The 19,146-nt window shown below is 40.0% G+C and overlaps 1 protein-coding gene across 8 annotated transcripts in view; it reads right to left on the bottom strand.

Moving 5' to 3' along the window:
- Positions 1 to 2,537: 2,537 nt before the first annotated feature.
- Positions 2,538 to 19,146, bottom strand: part of elavl4 (ELAV like neuron-specific RNA binding protein 4) — a 64,154-nt gene continuing 47,545 nt past the window's right edge. For 5 of the 8 annotated variants that reach the window (XM_088393486.1, XM_088393481.1, XM_088393487.1 and 2 more), the window contains 3 exons: positions 14,822 to 15,057; positions 10,275 to 10,313; positions 2,538 to 7,287 (listed from right to left, as the gene is read on the bottom strand). In XM_088393486.1, the coding sequence (XP_088249612.1) occupies positions 6,960 to 7,287; positions 10,275 to 10,313; positions 14,822 to 15,057 (603 nt within the window). In that variant the 3' untranslated portion in view covers positions 2,538 to 6,959. The remainder of the gene's footprint in view (positions 7,288 to 10,274; positions 10,314 to 14,821; positions 15,058 to 19,146) is intronic. The other 3 variants (XM_088393483.1, XM_088393484.1, XM_088393485.1) reach the window with 3 other exon arrangements.

Genomic DNA, 19,146 nt, shown 5'->3' with positions numbered 1-19,146 from the left:
TAAATAATGTATACGCTCTCACGGGAGAATCCGAGTCTGTCTGGTTTGGGTTTGATACACCGACCCGGACTCCCACACGTGCTGACCCTGTAATTGTAAAAGACCAAAGCGTCGTGTTCACCTGAACCGAGAACAAGATGATCCAAGGTCAACTATATATTAAAGTTATTCTTACGTTGCCAAAGTTGGCGTTTTGCACACAGGCAATAACAGTGATTTGTTCTTTGCCATTGTTGTATTTACATGACAACACCTGCTGATGAATATCTGTCTATTCCGGAGGGAACGCCTACCGTGGAATTGAGCAAATCGTTGTTGCAGAACAGCACTCCTGCTGCCTAGAGCTGCTTGGGATTCAATATCCTTCCACAAGGGCACTTCATCTGGCCATGTTCTTGTCATCTCCAGGGTGTTCTCTTGTCACAGCATGTTTTCATAAGCATAAAAAAAAAAACACCCACCATCCTATACTTTAGGTGAATGAGATACAAGAAATCATCAGGATGATTTTTTTGCTTTCACCCAGTAGAAAAAAAATAAATCAAAGCACTGTAATGGTAGCATAGTGAACAAATCTCCTAAAAACAATTTTGACTTGTTTAAAGCCAGTTCTAGTTAAAGTTTACTGACTAAACATAAAACAAATTACAAATTGGGGATTTAAAATGACCAAAAAAACGCAAGATCAATTCTAATACATAATAGGAATTGTCATAGACTGGCTATCGAATAGCATTAGCACACAACCGGTGGAGCAATACATGCAGACAGACAATATAATATAAGCATATTTCTCTTCTGATGTAAGGTGCACATTATTCAAAGAAAGAGCAGCATGTCACGAATCAAAGGAAACACCAGCAAGGTTGATAAAACAATCCGTGTGATCGCCGCGTGTGTGCGCTTTCCTGAACAGAAGCAAACGAGGGCCTGGTTTCTCGCACGCGCCTTTTAATAAATAGCACGCATTGAAGTTACGAGTTTTTAGATTCCGTAAAGCAGACAAAAGGGGTGAAAGGAGGCACACCGTTAACGTCAGAGCGTACCAAGGGGAGCTGCGGGGCAACAATGGCTCCCCCGCTGCAGATTTGACTAGGGAAGATTTGCCAAAGACAAGTAGCTCCTTATGATATAATACGCTTCCGACTGTGCCGCCTCTCGCTTGTCATTTGGCTGAGCTGCCTTCTGCATCTCGGCACGGCAGGATGCTGACATTCACACCACGGAGCGGGTGTGATTTGCTCTCACCAAAGCAGATGAAAAGTGGTTTATATAGAAGCTGAGAGTCAGGATCATATGGTTGCAGCAGGTGACGGAACAAGGCGAGCATCCCCCCCCCCCCACGCCCCCCCTGTTGGAACATGTTTTATTTTGGCCTCCTCATTTACATGCTGTGTCTTGTGAATTGCTCGTTTCAGAACAAGATGAAATTTGTTGTCGACATTTAGGAGGGATTATTGCTTGTGCGACGTGAGGATTGAAATGTCAAAAATTGTGGTCATCTAAATTTGACCACTTACAGTTGGTAACTTTGTAACAGATTAGTCCAAAGAAGTCAACCGAGTGTTAAGCTAATGAAGCCTTCTAAGCCTGGAGGAAGTGGACTCCCGTTGACTCCGCTTTTGGTGTCGACCTTGATGAGAAAATCAGGTCATTAGGTTTCTAACAAAGTGAGAGGGAAGATGAGTGTGTCTGGACATATCATTTTCCAACAGCCATCATTTCCTCCACAAGCTCAGTAATATTCGCCGGTGTGATTTAGGCTTTATAGGTGTCATTACGGGACATAACTGCCTTGCCTGCTTCTTTGAATACTGATTTAAAACCTCCCGGCGTGATATTCCGCTTCCTGTCTTTCTTTATGGAGGAAGAAAATGTGGAGAAAAAAAAAAAAAAAAACTAATCGTGATTTAAAAATATGTGTTATGCTTAGAGGGAGAAATGAAGACATGGCATCTCGTGTGATGCCTTCACTGATCTTTATCCCGGTTCGGACAATCCAGTTCATCCATGTAAACTAGTATAAAAAATATATTATGTTTTATTTTGTACATGTAGCAGATGCTTTCTCGCCAAGCTACAAATAGGGAACTAATGGAATATTACGTTGCTTAGTTACGAGATCACCGCATGATGCTTAATGCTTTTTAGCTTTTTACAGAAAAAAATTTCCAGCATTTGGACTCAGGTGCGGAGATAACGTTTGTGTGATGATGTATAACTTGTACCTTGACTTTTCACTTTCTCCATTGAAACGAATCGACGAATCTCGAATCTGAAAAGCAGCATAATTTGTGGTTAGGTGTTTTCACTATACTGTACAAAAACATGGAACAACTCATAAAAGAGAATTATGCTACTTCCTTGCCAATGTAAATTCTGCGCCGTTGATAATAAGTTGCTAATTTCATAAGCAAGGTGGGCTGCGCCGTTGTGGGAGTAATCACATGACTTCAATCATGACCACAGCGTCTCGTTTCATTCCCTTTAAATGCAATTGTGTGTGCGTGTGTACATCACTTTACAAGACCTCCGAGTTCTTGACACCTCATTTTATTGTCCCAACATTCAAAAGTACAAATAATTCAAACACAACAGTTTTATGAAAAAGAAAAAACAAACATTTACAGCAAGATTTTCTATTTTGTTTCCAGTTTCAGAAATGACCTAAACTAGCAAGGATAACATGAAGTCATTCATCGCAGTAATTAGATTAATAATAAGAATAAGAAGAATACTAAGAATAATAGCAATAATAACCATAATAATAATAATCATCATTGTTAATAATTTTTAAGTAATAACATAAGCAGGAGAGAAGAGAGAGAGAGAGAGAGAGAGAGAAGAGAGAGCGAGCCGCAATCCACAGGGCCCCGCCGACATTTTTTTTCGTCTTTTTTTGTCTTTAAGGATTTTGTTTTATAGATTTTTTTTCTTTAATCAGATAGTAAACAAACACGTCTCAGGAGGGGGGAAAAAAAGAAAACTGACAAGAAGTAGAAGAAGAAGAGCCGAGTTCCTCTGTTCACCTTCCCTCCTCCACTACTGGCTGCCTTGCTCCTACCGGCAGCCTGCCACTCACCGACTATAAGGCGCTACGAGGATGGTGGTGGGAGCCACTGGGGTGAGACATGGCGCGAGGGGGGACGCAGCCCCATGACTTGCGCACAACAACACACTCACATATTTTACAGCCACATGATTAGGAACACTAGCACGATAGAGTGATATCAAATACAAGAGCTGTATCACATATTCATCATAATAACATTAATAACGTTGAATTTCAAAACAGAATAGTCTGTAGCTGCGACAAGATCGCGGCAAAGCTCTACTTTTAGTTCGACAGGGCTATGGCCTGACAAAAAGCTCATCCCATTATAGTTCCTTGCTACCAAGATAAAACAGGATGGCGCCAAAGCACTAGGTATCTATTAGACGGCGTTATGGCCTGACAAAATGAAGTTTAAAATGAACTTTAAAATGGTGATTTGCCACAGGGTGGTGCCAAAGTACTACTTTTATTTTAAACGTGACCGTACTGAGGACAAAAATCAGGACCGGGTGAATTTGTGAATAGTAAGCAATGTCGTCTTTGCAAAATATGTGATACAGCTCTCGTATCGGCTCTCGTCAAATTAGGTCGAGTCATAATGTGGCTGGTTGGTGTATACAAACAAACCCAAACACACACACACACGCACAAACAGGCAGAACACAGGCACGCGTCATAGGAGGTCACACAGTGTAGGAAACTGACACATCAGAACAACATTCTACCGGGGTCGTTGCATAAATCCAAGCCCCCCACGAGCCCTTTAAGGCGTCGAGGGGCATGAAGGGGTCTGCTCGTGTGTATGACGGGCTCATATGGTAATGATGTCACATGACTGAAAAGCGTGTGTGCACGTTACTCTCCAAACACACACACATGACTCCTTCACGTTTTTGAACAAAAGAATCCAATTCCGTATATTCAGACGTCTGGAACCCTTACATTTTACCTTTCAAAATATATAATATATATCATATTAGAGTATATAAAATATAGAATCGGTACAATCCCTTTTCATCCCTCCAGAGTACTTCTTCGGTCGTTTTTTTTTTTTTTTCCAAACATTTGTCAGGATGCAATTTTTAAAAGAAGTCTTGAAAACCAATTGAGTCGACCCTCAAACAAGAGCGGGCGTTGAAACGTCGACACGCCCGAGCCTCCGTTACAGTAACTACGTAGACGTATGCTTTCAGACGTACAGTTTTGCATAAAGGTTTCATCACAAAGCGGTAGTAAGTGGAGGGAGGGTGTGGACGGAGTGGCTTTAGAGAACGACACAAACTTATCACAGGTTATATTGAACCAGAACGACTGTTTATAACATTCTAATAAGACTAAACTTCATTGGAAAAGATCTAAAGATTTCATTTTGAACAAGACAAGAAAAAAGCAAGAGCAAATTGAACTATTAATAACTAGGTTATGCATAGCGAGTAACTGTTTCTAGTAATAAGGGAAGAGCGTTCCCTGGCCCTCCAGACACTTTTTTTTTTTTAGTTTTCCTGACTTTTAGATTTTTTTTTTTTTTAATATGGTCATTTTGATATATTGGTACAAAGCACAAACGTACTAAAAGTTCTCTCAGTGCAGTGGACTACTGGAAGAGCTTCTCCACTAGTCGCTTTGTTCCCTTTTGCTCAGAAACGCCCCCCCTCCCTGTACCAGAATCACGCAAATACACAGACAATGAAACAAATAAATACATAAATACACAGATAAATTAAACGGTTCATAAATACACAATAAATAGAAATAAATAGAAAAATAAATAGTTGAACAAAAATAGAGAAGTAAATCCAAATACACTTATATTCAAAGCTTTTTGTTCGGTTTCATTTTGCCGCGGTAGGAACGTAAAGTTAATCCAAACCTCTTTTTTTTTTTTTTTTTTATCTCCACAAGCAACATGACGACAATTGAACAGTTTCCTCACAAGTTTTTCTAAGTAACTGAACCACCACTTCATGATAAGTTGCCATATGAAAAAGACAAGCTCCAACTAAAGAACAGTGACAACTCAGATAGTACAGTAGATATTGTAAAACAAAAGTAGACTATGTATATATAGATATATATATATAGATAGATCATCTATTTGTACAGAGCAAAGAAAGACACAGTAGTCATAGATCGCCTTTTCAGGAAACAAATATCTAGACTAAAGGAACTAGCTAATAATCATCGTTAAGTTTGGACAAAAAAAAGCTCCACGCTCAGCAAGTAATGCAAAAGCCAGCAAGCCAAACAAACAAAGCAAAATAAATAAATAAATAAATAAAATTTGTTCAGTGATTTTTTTTTCTTAATTTTATATATATATATATATATAGATATATATAGACTTTTTTTTTACACAACCCAAATGTGTTGATCTGGTTTTTCTGCAACAAAATAGTCTCACCAGACTATTTGGGCCAACGATAAACAAATAAGCTCAATTCAATGCCAACATCAACAAAGTATTTTTCTTTTTTGAAACAACACATAGAACAACCAACTGGGATATTTAAGATATGTGAATAATGTGGTATAGCACCTACTGTTGATCGCTAAACAGAAGTTTGCACACAAATGCAGAGCAAAGAGAAACAATATCGTGTATGCGTTGGAAATGGATCGAGGTGCATATATGCAATTACCGATTACCCCGGATGGATCGAGAACAGGAAAAGAAGCGGACAAAGCGTCTTCTTGCTTTGGGCTCTGGACGATAAGGATGGTTACCCTCTCCCTTCCCCTTGTGGGTATTGAATAATTACGCACTAGTACATGTGTGAAAAATTACCAAAATCACCCGCCTTGGTTTCCTTTTTCCTTCTAGAAAATGGCCGTCGCCAACGTGGCTTCCTCGGAAAACAACGAGCGCTGGGCCTAGAAAGTACCGCGGCGGAACGACAAGACAAGGTGGTGCCCCCCCCCTCCCCTCCCAGTTAGCCAGTCAAAATATTTTTCTCTTTTTTCAAATCCAGATTCTTGTAAAAATTTCTCAATAATTATTATTTTAATTATCATTTATAAAAATAGATTCTTCTTTCTATTTATTTTTAATCTTTTTTTTTCTAAACACATTTTTTTTTCCAAGCAAAGAGATCATCTCTTTGGCAACAGTGTTATTTCATTTTTTTTTTCTTAAATTACTTAATGTGTCATCAGGAAAGCTAACCCATCCCCCCCCCACCCCCACACCCGCACCCCATCTCCCTGTGAGGAAAGACATTATGTTTTGTTTGCGATACAAAACAAAAACAATGTTAGAAAGTCTTGTTTTTTTTTTTTTTTTTTTAGTACTACTATATCAGACTCGGCGGGAGTATGAAATCCCGTCTCGAATCATAAAGGGGACTTTTAAATATGACTATAAATGAATGAATGGGTCACCAATTGTTAAAAAAGAGCCCCCTCCCTGCAGTGACTGGGAGGTTCAGGATACTAACAACAGTGGGTCCGGATATACAAAAGAAACGCTAATCCTGAATCGAGACATTAGTCTAAAAAGGATATTCTCTTCTCTAAAATTGGAGGGGGTGGGGTGGGGGGTTGGGGGGTGCTACTGTTTACATAGGAGAGAAAACTCATTTTAGCAATCAGAACAAACAGAAAGAGTATACAACAAAGAGAAGCCTGCGTTATCTCAGGAACTTCCCAAAATGCATGAACATTTTCTTCATTTTTGTAATACTTAGGCAACGTTGGCTTATAGGTCCAAAGTTATGATATAAGCCATTTTGAGTTCAATTGGGTTGGATGGTTGCTTTATGTTCCAGTTTTGCTGTGCTGGATGCCTGGAGGAGGGGTGGTGGTCGTGACTGGAGGGGCTAAAGGGAGTGGTGGAGGTGAGGGGGTGGTGGTGGTGGGGGCGGCCATTTTGGAGCCCGCGGGGCACCTGCTTCTACCTTGTTCGAGTTCAGGACTTGTGGGTCTTGTTAGTCTTGAAGGAGACTTGCAAGACGCGGTCGCCCAACCTGTAACCGTTGAGACTGGCGATGGCCATGGCCGCTTCGTCGTAATTTGTCATGGTGACGAAGCCGAACCCTTTGCACTTGTTGGTGTTGAAGTCACGGATCACCTTGACGTTGTTGACGGCGCCGAAGGGCCCGAAGAGCTGCCACAGCACGCTCTCGTCCGAATCTGGGGATAGGTTGTAGACGAAGATGCACCAACCCGTGCCGGTGTGCCCGGGGATGTTCATGCCCACCAGGCTGGTCATGCTGTCGATCGTGATGGGTGAAAACCTGACGAGCGGCAAAGACAGAAAGATGGAGATTTGAAGACGAGTGAAAGGGAATACGAATACACCTACACTTTGTGGATAAGGATCGGGAAACTACAAACACAAACGGAAAGTTATAGGATGTTCCAATGTGCCTGCGGGATGTTTTATTTTTTTCTATCCAGTCATCCACAAGAACATTTGTGAGATCCCTGAGAGACCAGCCGCGGTCTCATCGTTGTCGGTAGTGCATACAGATTACGGATTCACAATGAGATTCTTCCACCCCATTAGATGTATTTGTATTCACTGCAGGATCGCTGATTTAGAGAAGAAGATCCGTCAGGACATTCGTCGTCGTATCATAAGCATGCCCAGACAACGTAGGGCATGAGGAGAGCAGACGCATGACTTACAGCGTGATTTTTAATCCAGTCCTCAAGTGCTTGCTTAGTTGTGTTTCTATTTATTGCTCTTGCGTTATCTTACGTTAATAATACGTTTTTTCAATTTAAATGATTATTTATATTTATTTTTTATTATTTTATTTATTTTTTATTTACTTATTCATCATTATTTAAATGATATATGTATATATAAAGAGTTCAGATGCTCAATTTTTTTGTGAATTGAGTAAAATATTATATTTTTTAATTTTTGGTTCCACATTAAAGTTAGTAACTCTTATTTCGGGTTATTTTAAATTAATATGGCATATAGTAAGTCATTAAAAGCCAATTTTGACAACATTGTGATTTAACTTCTATTTTATATAGAAGACTATTGATTATCATTTAATTTTACTCTAGCCAAGCTTGGACTAGCTTCATTGCTAAAGGCCTCCCGTCAGAAATGACGACATATATGCCAAAGAAGATGCAGATGAAGTTCTTCTCTTGGTGCCCTTGAGTGGCTCCTCCAAAAGCCAAATTGCGTAAAGTTGTTGAATTAAAGCATTGCTAGAAATTCATCAAAGATCACGTGCCAGGCTACTAAATCTCTTCTCATTCGCCTGATAATCTTCTCCTTTTTCTTTCGATGCAAGACGATTTGAATCCTCAGTTGACTTCACTTAATTGCCTTTCCGCTCAAAGAAAAGAAAAAAAAAAGGGGGGAAAAATAAAGCGCCCATTTTTAAAAAAAATAAAATAAATGAGATAAAGAGGTTCATTTTTTATGCCACCTCTCTTCAAGAAACAACTATAGGCATTATTGGGCATGGTTTAATTGAGATTTCCGCCTTGCTGCAGCTGTCTTGGAGAAAAGGGAGGGAGGGAGGGAGCAAAATGGAAAGTAGAAGCACTTTACAGCCCAGTGGCATTAAGGTACAAAGCATATTCCTCCCACTCGTCCCCGAGTCTGCAGAGTCTGTTCTCTACTCTTGCGGTGCTTGTGGCAATGATCGATTGCGCCGCTTGCTGCCCCGCCCTTTTTCTTATCTCGCCACTGACTATATATGGCGGCCCCGCAAAGACGACGACCTTCCTACATGACTTTGATGGCGCACGGTCTGATCCTGGCCAATGCGAGAGCTCGGGATGATTGAATCATTGACTCCAAGGTCTTACTGCAATCATTTGCCTTCATCGATTAAGTACCACAGGGTAGGGGGAAAAGAGATTATGCTTGACAATATACATCAATCTGTGGGGGAAACAGATTGGAGGAGCCAAGTAGGTTTCCGCCATGAGCACACGATTTATTTTTTTGATCAACTTTTCTCCATTCATTTTTTTTTTTAGTAATCTTGTTGGAATTTGTGATTTTCCTTCGCATCTGAGTGTTTGAGCATAAAAGTGCATTAGGGCATATATATGGATCTGGGAATGAACCTGAACCGAATTTACAGACGAGAACAAGGGTTGCATAGCAACAGTGTCAGCTGACCACATTGTTTCGTCTTTAGAAAGGCCAACTACTTGCAGGTGACATGCTCTGCAATCGGCATGCTTGTTTTAGATTCGGGACAGGCATAACAGATGATCATTTGATGAACCGATCATGTGGGATTGATTATTGATTAATCATGTCTTGAAACCATTGAGGCAAAATTGTAAACAGCCAAGTCACTGTTGATTCAACCTCAACTAGTTTGCAGTCTAAGGAAGTAGAACATGACATCATGGACATGTGTTATCAATACTATTTACTATTTTTTTTTCTATTTCATTGTTTAAGAAGCTAAGTTGTCTCCAAATGATGTCCCAAGAGCCTGCAACATGCAAGATGCCGCTGTCAGCACATCACAACAATGGCTGCTATGCGCCTGATTACGTAACACCTACTGTATGCTAGCAACAAAGCAAAGAAAAATGAGGCACGAAGGCAAAAAGGAGGGAATTCGAGCAGCGCAGAGCAAAGCCGGAGCCATCTGCAGTGAAACATTTCCTGTTTCTAGCAAGGATCCAGGTTCAACCAGCCTCATCGCTTGTTCTCATTAAGCCTGCTCGGATCACGGCAAGGGCTCCCAAAAGACATTCAGCCAATGAGTACATTTGGCTTCAAATGTACGCACTGTTTCAACGATAAAAAGGTGTGAATTTTTTTTTCTTCAGTTTCAAATCGAATCATTTGTTTTTTCCCAGGCAAAGATGAAGCGACAAGGCCAGAGAACCTGAATCCCGAAGAAAAAAACAACACCTAAAAATGAAGAAGTCGAGAACAAATCCATTCTGTGCACAGAAAGAACCCAAAAACAATCCAAACAACACTGCCACTTGTCATAATAAAAACAAAGCAAATCCATCACCACTGAAAACAAAGACAAATTGTTTTCTGCTTTTTAAAGTGCTTGTTAGGCATTTGAAAACACTCAAGCTCACGAGTAAAAAAACAAAAACAAAACAACAACAACAAAACAATCAAACCAAAATCAAAAACCAAAATGCAATTCACCTTGAAAATTTGTTAAACGTAAATTGACAACAAAAACTACACAAAAATGAAAAGGATACTAGAAAATAATTAAGTCAACATGGACATCTGGCATTGGGTGAAATTTTTAATTACCTCTTTACGCCATAGGCCATATTAAGCAAATTGTCCAGCCTGTAAAGAGAAGGAGGGTTCTGGGGTTAATGGTGGGCAGATGGTTGACTTACTCAATGGAACTAATGTTGAGTCCTGTTGGAACTGCATGAGCCTTCTCACTCGACAACACACAAAGCCATCACGAGTTAGCCCATTACACTGACGAACCCCACCAGAAGAAGCTAGCATGGCTTAAAGATGCTAAGTCACGTTTGTAGAAACAAACACGAATGCCGACAGACGTGGAGCATAGCTTAGCACTTAGCTAATAGAAGCGGCTAAGCTAGCCCTTTAGCTCAAACACTAATCGTTTGTGTCTATTGCTTTTTGTGCCACCGTGTTAATTGTTGTCGTCTATCAAGAGGACTCTTCAAAATGGGATGTCAGTAAAAATAGAATGGTCTGGTCTGGTATTTGAATGATGGTGAGCGAGCCATGATGATTTTAAGCAACAAAAACACGAGATAATGTCATGAATATCAAGTTTAGGAAGCACTAACAGAGACCTACTTGTTTGACGACTGATTAATGTGTAGGGGTACCAGCAAGATACAAACTTGTGAGGTCTCAAGCATTTTTTAAAATATTAGACATGGCTTGGGCTTGAGCACAAAAACAGCCAATAAGTGAGCTTGCAGCTAATAACAACGCATAGGTCCTTTCCCTAAATCTCAGAATAGACAAATTCCAAAACGCGATTATACAAGGGTGTATTTTTAAAATGGTGGGCTAAAAGCTTTGCAGTTTGTGTGTCTATTCATGTCTCCCTCTAGAGACCATCAGTGTGTATGTGTGTGAGTGAGGGGGATTAAAAAACCTGTGGGCTGTGTAAAATGGTGGCCCTCTTGGATGGATGCAGTCTGCTTGGTGACTCAATGACCTTCATTCCTCACTTGCTCCCAGCCTGTCTCATGTCTTATTAACTCCGAGAGCCTAATGGACAGGGGCCATGGCTTATTGAGCAACAGCTGGCTAGAGACGCCTCGTTCCTCTCGAAAACACTAAACTTAACCTGGCGAAAAGGGTCCGTCTACTTTAGGGTAGTGGTGGCACACTCTTAATTATTCCTTCCAAGGACGTTAAATTGTCATTCCCGTTTGGATTATAAAAAAAAGCCTTCAAATGGAAAACCACTTGGAATAGTGTAAGCTAGCAAGGCTAACCGCTACTCTCATCCACAACCATTTTTATGAATTTATCTGAACCAAAACAGATGTATAAAAGATTTTGCAGCCTTGTTAGCAAGACATTTTGCAGCAGAGGTTAAAATTGTCTCGAAATAATCCCGATAGGAAGATGAGGTGCCAAAAACACGTGATTAGCAATTAGCTTATTAAATTCGACTTGTTGACTGGTCAACTAAGCTGAAAAGTATTATTATGATGACCCACTTCGTAATTCACATTGTAGGCCAGTTAAAAAATATGAATGCATCCATTAGAATTGAATTAGCAGTAATTAGCAAATGACGAAGTGAGAGAATGAGTGTGTGTAAATGAGGAAATTGGCAAGAACGCTCAGAGCGAGAGCTTGAGGGCCAAGAGCGAGAAGACATCTGCCGGCCGCTGGGCCACAGGGCCACAACGCAACAACCTGCTGCTCTCACACAAACACACAATAGTCACACATACCCACCATGCAAATGCTCAGTTTTCTTTTTTAACGCTGCCTCTCTAACCCAAACAATAGGACCTTTGTTTTCCCTCTCAATGCGGCGTTAAAGGAAGAATAAGCATGTTTTGTTTTTTTCTTATTGAAACAAAAATCTGTTCTACTATAATTGGTTCCTGCCCTGGATATAATAAGGGTAATTTGCTAATTAGCGCCATTTGTTAAGGGCCAAAAATGGGAAACGAGCTGGGCTGTAGGGCTCGGTGTATTATGCTCAAGTCGATTACGGCTGCTGCTTGGAGTGGGACCATGCCGACACAATTGTAGTTGAGCCATAGCATTACGTACACGAGCCAGGGACTAAAATATCCAAAAAGTCCAGCATTGTCCACAAATGACATCATGCAACAATTAATTTCCACGTTGACCCTGGAAAATTTTTTTTCCACTTTGCCATCTCCTAAGAAATATAAACGTGCCTTTTTTTGCAATGTTGTCCTCACAAGCACTGCATAAGAAGAAGGAGCAAATATACACTTTAAGTCAGTTTCCAACTTTCAGAGTGTCGCGTGGTGAAGTGGGGAGCACAGGGACACGGCGAGGAAGTGTCCTGTGGTTGTGAGTTGTGATGAGAAGCGACAGCTCTCCTGCCGAGTCTGTAAATTGGCTTGGCGTATCACAGACACACAGCCACGCTACATCGCTCAGGTGTCACACCAGGAAAGCGCCACTGCAAGAAAAATACCTTCCCGACTTTGACGGAGAATAAACAGCAATACCGGCTTAGTGTTATTGAAAGAGAGAGGAATTTGTATGAGTGTGCGTTTTGTGAAAATCCCCAAAACATTCCGAGTTGTATTGGATGATGGAAAACATCTCTTGTTTTGCGTGTGTGTGGTGAGATGAAATAGAAAGTGTTGCCAATGAGCTTACTAATACTTCCAGGAAAATAAAAATGACCTGGTAGAACACATACAGTGTATTTACTGTATGATATCAAATGAAGTGTAGGGATGACGGAGCTGGGCAACAATGCACTGTCACCTTTTTTATTTGTTTTCAAAAGATTTTCGAAATCAAATCCACAAAACCTGCACGTTTCTACCCTTGCCAAGAAGTTGATCCTTTTGTTGTGTTTTGTTTGGTTGTTAGCAGGATTATGCAAAATTTATTAAAGGGATTTCAACTAAACTTTATGGTGAGAGAAGCATTCTATGTTGGTGTGTACCTGGATTTAAGAGCTGTAAGTATTTTGGGGATTTTTTTTCTTTTACCTCCCTCCCACTAATTTCAAAATGATTTTTCAAAAAATATGCAATGGCAATGTTGTGGGCCACTTATGCAGCCAAAACCAATGTAACGTGGCTCATAACCACTGGCGGTGCTAGAAGGGGGGACATAGGGCACTGCCCCCTCCACCAGATATATGCTTGCCCCCCCCCCTCAGAAAAAAAAAATCCTCGCTCTGCCATTGCTCATAAGTGAGCCATCATCTAGTTGCAGTTTTCCCAAATTCACATCTTGTCGTTTTTACCTAACCTATTGTCAACTATTCACTGAAAAATAATTTTTTAAATGTCTGTAATGCCACAAGATGGTGCCAAAGCCATGCTTATAGGAGTAATTAGTGACAGAGGAATGTTGAAGTGATACAACTCGACTGACACTAGCATCTTTATATGGTGGGAGGAGCTAAATTTAGCCTGGGTCGAAAGTAGCAGTAACGATGTATATATAATTTTTCTAAATCAAATCTGGAAACTATTTGAAGAATTGTGTATCAAAAATTATTTGGAATCTGATTCAAGTGTTTTGGGACCATATGTTGCCGTTTTTTTTTTTCTCTTCTCCTAATCCCTTGCAAACGTTTACAGTGTTGCTGCTTTAGGCCACACCTCCTTTATTCAATTTGTATTGGAGACAAGTGCATGCAACAAAGTAGAAAGTCACTTTGTTTTTATGAGCCAAGTCTCAAAAACCTTGGATTATGAAGGTAATATTTTGAGCGGATGACTGACAATAAAAATATATTTTCACTCAACCAAGTGTTTTAGGAAAAAAAACGCTTTTTTTCCCCCCTCTCTCCAAAAATTGCTTTACCTTTTTATTGCACAGCAACGATCTGTACGGATAAAGTGTTTTTATGGCCATGGAGAACAAATGTGATTCATTTTTTTTCTTTTACCACTAACTGCATTTATAAACAAATGCATTCTTGCCCAGGGATGCAGGAAAGTGCTGGCAAAATGGAAGTGTGATGAAATCAAGGGAAACACAAATGTGAATGACAGAACCCCACAGTCTCGCATGAAAAGTTCCTCTCTGATGTTGCAAGTTCTCGCAGGGCTTGATTTACTGGCAACTGTAGCGAGTGCAAAGTTCACTTCTGTTTGTCTTCTAAAGGCCATACAGTTGCTAGGATAAATTTTGACAAGAAAAATGATAGATGATGTCTGAGTCAAAGGTCGTGCTATGGCTTGTGCTCAATGCTTAAAATAATTTTCTTGGTGGTTTAGATGTTAAGAAGGAAACATGTTGCCTGAGCAGTAGAGCGCTTTCCTTCTAAAACATTCAACCATTTGGACTGTAGTTTTTTTTTTTTTTCATTCATGGGTAGCATAGGAAATCTTTGGTATTTGTAAAAATATTTCTGTTTGTTTCGTGGACACCCTGAGACCCCCCCCCCCTCCCTCAAGGAAAAGAATCCTAGCTCCGCCATTGTTACAAACCAACTGCTTGGGTCCAGCAAAACAGAAGTAGAAATGTGACCCTTACATTTACTACACACAAATAAAAAGAAATAAAAAATCAAACGTGCCATTAATGAGTCATATTGTGACTTCCAAACAGCTAAAACCCAAAATGAGACTAGCCCCTACTAACGGACTCATTCTTAGCTCGGCCCAAGTACTCACCTGAACCTCTGAGCCTGGTGGTGGAGGGGCCCGGGGTATCGGCGGTTGGGGGACTGGTAGAGTTGCGACAGGAGGGCCTGGCTGGTCTTCTGGCTGGGATTGTTGGCGAACTTGACCGTGATGGGCTCAGCCGCGCCCGATGGCTTCTGTCCGTTGAGACCTTTGATGGCCTCTTCAGCCTCTATCCTCTTATCAAAGCGGATGAAGCCCACGCCTCGGGAGCCGCCTGTGGGGCCAGCAGATCACAAACAAACAAAGGCCTCTTTTACTTCTCCAGGTTTGCAAGAGTCACTTGAGTCACCGCACACAGACACACACAACATTCAAACATAATTTGTCGTGACATTTGACTTCCTTCCTTGGCGATTTCTTACATCATCTAAAATATCTTTTGTGTGTGCCGAAGTGTACACGAAATGACCAATTCATTTAGTACTAATTAGATCTAACGAGACAACAACATCAACAAAACTACTAATGCTCTATTTTAATTGACACAATCCGAGGTATTTATTCCAATGTTTGTTTTTGCTGTTGTAATTTTCTCAAACTCCCACGTACAGCACACGTAGCTAATAAAGTTTTTGAACACTCCTCCAATAATCAAAACTGAGTATTATAATCTTTGTAAAGATGTTGGATCTCATTAGATTGTGTACCTAAATTGTCCAGTGAGTGCATACAGTATACGTGTGTGTGTGTGTGTGCATGCATTGCAATCTATTAATGGATGCTGCGCCTTGTTTTAATGAGGCTGTCTCGATGGCCCAGAGGGTGCTGGCTCAGTGACAGCAACATGGTGCCAAGGAGACTATTTACATAATAGTGTGTGTGCACGCGGGCATGTCTGTGTGACGGCGAGCGAATAAAGGCAAGGTTGTGAGATGGGAGGGGGGAGGGGGGGATTTTGCGTTTGAGCATCATTGTGTGCAGTCTGTCTTTCTCACACACAAAAGGCCCACCTTATTGTTATTCCACATTTTTGTACATGCCATCCCTCCTTTTCTTTGGTTAATATTTGAGTTCATGTTGGCTTCCTCTCACGCTACTTGCGCTCCAGAATTCAGAAGCAACCCCAAACACCTTGCTTGGCCTTTTCTTGTTTGCTTCTCTCCAGGACGCTGACACTACAAAGTTATTTACTTTCCTGGCAAAAATTTAGGAGTGTACTTTAGGTCAAATATTGTTTTTGTTTTGGAGAAGGCAGATAAAAGAAGTAAATTACATATTTTTTCTTAAAAAAAAAAGTTTTCAGGACTAGAGTTTTAAGACAGTTTGCTTCAGTATTGGAACTGAACGCACACTGAAAAATATATTCAAATATATTTTAAAAAGTGTTTGTGTTGACATGACCTGATTTTTTTTTTTTTAACAAATAATTTAGTAGTCCGTGTATGCTTTTTTTCATTTCAGAACCTAGCAGCATCGCCTGAGATAAAATATGACCCAATTAAGAGTAAACAGTGCATATTAGAGACCTCACACCGCTATGAAAACATATTTTAGTTTTAATACTCTATTGATTCTGTAAAAACCTTCACCAACTAGCTCTTAAAATTAGCATTTGTCTCTTTGACAAAAGTCAGAGTATTTACATTTTCCTTCGCCACCGCATAATCGTATTGACCTCCTTTTAGTGATTACCCCCCCACCCCCCACCCCTCTTATGTGTCCCCTGATGATTTTTCACAATTTCCTTTTTTTTTCACTTACTCTTGTTCCAGCACACAAGCGGTACATTTTAATTAGCTTGTCTGAAGTAGAAAAATAAAAATTCAATCAGGATCCAAAGAGTGCAAAACAAATTTTTCCCTTCACTGCCTCTGCCAGTGATGTTCTTAAATCTATTTGTCAACGGGAACTAAAACTCCTGAATGTCCATGATTGTAGATATTTTAAATAAATTATCTTAAATCCATTGAACATCTTTATAAGACAGAGAGAGGACTGAGGTCAAACAATTCTGTGCAACGTGAGACCTTCCTGTTGTACTTCATTAAATGTCGCTGTCCAGCAGGTCAAAGTGACTTTGTGGAAGAAACATGTTCTCTAATCGAAGCTCCCAAAGATGTCCATACCTGAACAAGAACATCTTTTTTAGCCACACACAAAAAAAGGGGAAATATGTATATGGTGCATAATGCATGTTAAGAGTTGGTCATGATACATTACATCGACTAAAATATTCAGAGTGCTATTTAGTACATGCAAATGTGCACGCTTTTTGCCTTTGGATTTTCTCTGCCTGTTGAGTGAAGCATGACATTTTGTTATTTCTTAATAATGGAAGTGAAATTGTATTTATTTTAGAAATGTGAAGTACTGTCTTAACAAAATTATGAGCCTTTTCTCGTGAGATTTTAGTATGATTTTATATTTAAATTTAGGAAATTTAATTTGATTTTAAATTTAATTTTACATTTAAATTATATTTAAATTTAGAAAATTTAAATGATTCATTTTGCAGGAACAAAGTTCAGTTGAAATGAAAATAGATTGGTACCTTGCGATACAAGATTAATTAAAAAGTAAACTGACTCAATCAGGCATGTTAATATTAATTTTAATTAATTAAGCTGAAATTTCTGTCTATATGTGTTGCTCCACCAGTTATGTTCAAATATCCCTTGCTTAAATTAATAAAACATGCAAAACTGATGCTACTTGTTTGACTAAGCCGTTTTTTTTCTTGGCTTTTTCTTATCGTCATAGTGTTTGTAAACACACCATATCCAATCCTCTATCTTTAACAGTAAGCTCCAACGTGGAGAGGCAAGAAGCATCTTTTTTTTTTTTGCAGCATTGGACACCGCCCTAAATTAATGATGTTGTTTTCATTGGGACATTTTTAAAAAAATCAATATTAATTTGTTAGACCTTGCATTTAAACACGACCACACAGATTGGATAGAGTATGACTAAAATGAGCAGCCGGTCTGGTGTGTCCAGCCTAATGACTGTCCTTTCAACTAGCCCCGGAAGCCTTGGCTACTTATCACCCACCTGACAGCCACAGAGCCAACATTAGAGCACAATGTACTTACTTTAGCTACTGCAATCTGTCTCTTTCTCACTGCGCTCTTGCTTCTTTTCACTCGCCATTTTTTTTTTTTTTTTAACTCTACCTCTCCTCCACGGTAATCAACAGAGGCTTATGTAACTCGCTACCTGTGCTTATCTCTCTCTAACACACACTGACAGGCGCATTGCCTGCTTTACTAATAACACGCTAGCTCAATCGAGGGGGAGGGAGTAACAGAAGGAGGAAGGTTGGAGGACAGAAGCCAGTGTTTGAGGTGGAGATGGGCGAGGCGGGGGAGGGAGGGAGGGAGGACTGGGAGCGAAACGAGGAGCATGGAGGAAAATGGCAAAAGGAGAGAAGGTGATGGAGGATGTTGGGAGGTGACATTAAAAGGATGATGATAAAAGGACACGATACTATTCCTGCTCACTGTGACCCAAACAAATCTACTCGAAAATCCAGCACAGGTTAAGAGCAAATTTGATTCATAGATGGCGTCATGTGTCAACAGTTTTTTGATGCAGATTTAATTTTTTTTTTCCAAGCACACCAGGTTTTTCCTATATTTTTATTTTATTTTGTAATATATCTTCTACATTTAATAAATGTTGCCAATAAGCAGAATTGATCGAGCTCATTGCCAATTCTTTGTCCACGTGCATCGCAAGCACATTAAAAATTGTTGCGTAATGTGCCAACTACATCAAATGCGTTATGGCAGATGCAGAGATAATTCTTGGGGTTCTTTAATCAGTGCTGCAGGGGTCGGGGAGGTGGTGAGCAATGTCCTTGTTTTAAGTAACATTAGAGTACCGAGCTACAGATGGCATTTGAAAAAGTAACCAGGGAAGAGAAGCGCAGACTTTGAAGAGTTGAGGTGCCCCGTGCTTTAGCCTCTGTCAGAGCGACGCTTCAACCATCTGTCTGCTTGCATGTCTTCGTACATGCGAGATCTGCGTGTGGGCATGTGGGTGCGAATTTGCGGTATGCCTTGGCCACCACACGACTTGTGTGCTTTCTTAAGATAATAGAAAAGCTACGAAAGGCAAAAATGCAGCAAGTCAAGGCTGAAGACATTGCACCAGGAGGCTTTTCAGTTGTAATTACTTTACCGAATAATTACCAAGAAACATTTGTTTCAATAAGTACTTTTTTTTTTTTTTTTAAATATATACCAGAGATATACTTTCATCTGAATAATTGCACCGAAAGGGCTGAATACATATTTTTGTAGTCCTTGCACGTTTTGCTGCAGTTATTTTGCTTGTTTTCGGGAGCTTTAAAACACTTGAACAGCAGCGGC

This window comes from Syngnathus floridae, chromosome 13 (assembly GCF_059516105.1).
Source record: "Syngnathus floridae isolate MCC-2025c chromosome 13, RoL_Sflo_1.0, whole genome shotgun sequence".
Lineage (NCBI taxonomy): Eukaryota > Metazoa > Chordata > Actinopteri > Syngnathiformes > Syngnathidae > Syngnathus > Syngnathus floridae.
The sequence above is the reverse complement of the archived record's forward strand: the minus strand, read 5'-3'. Positions and strand labels throughout refer to the sequence as shown.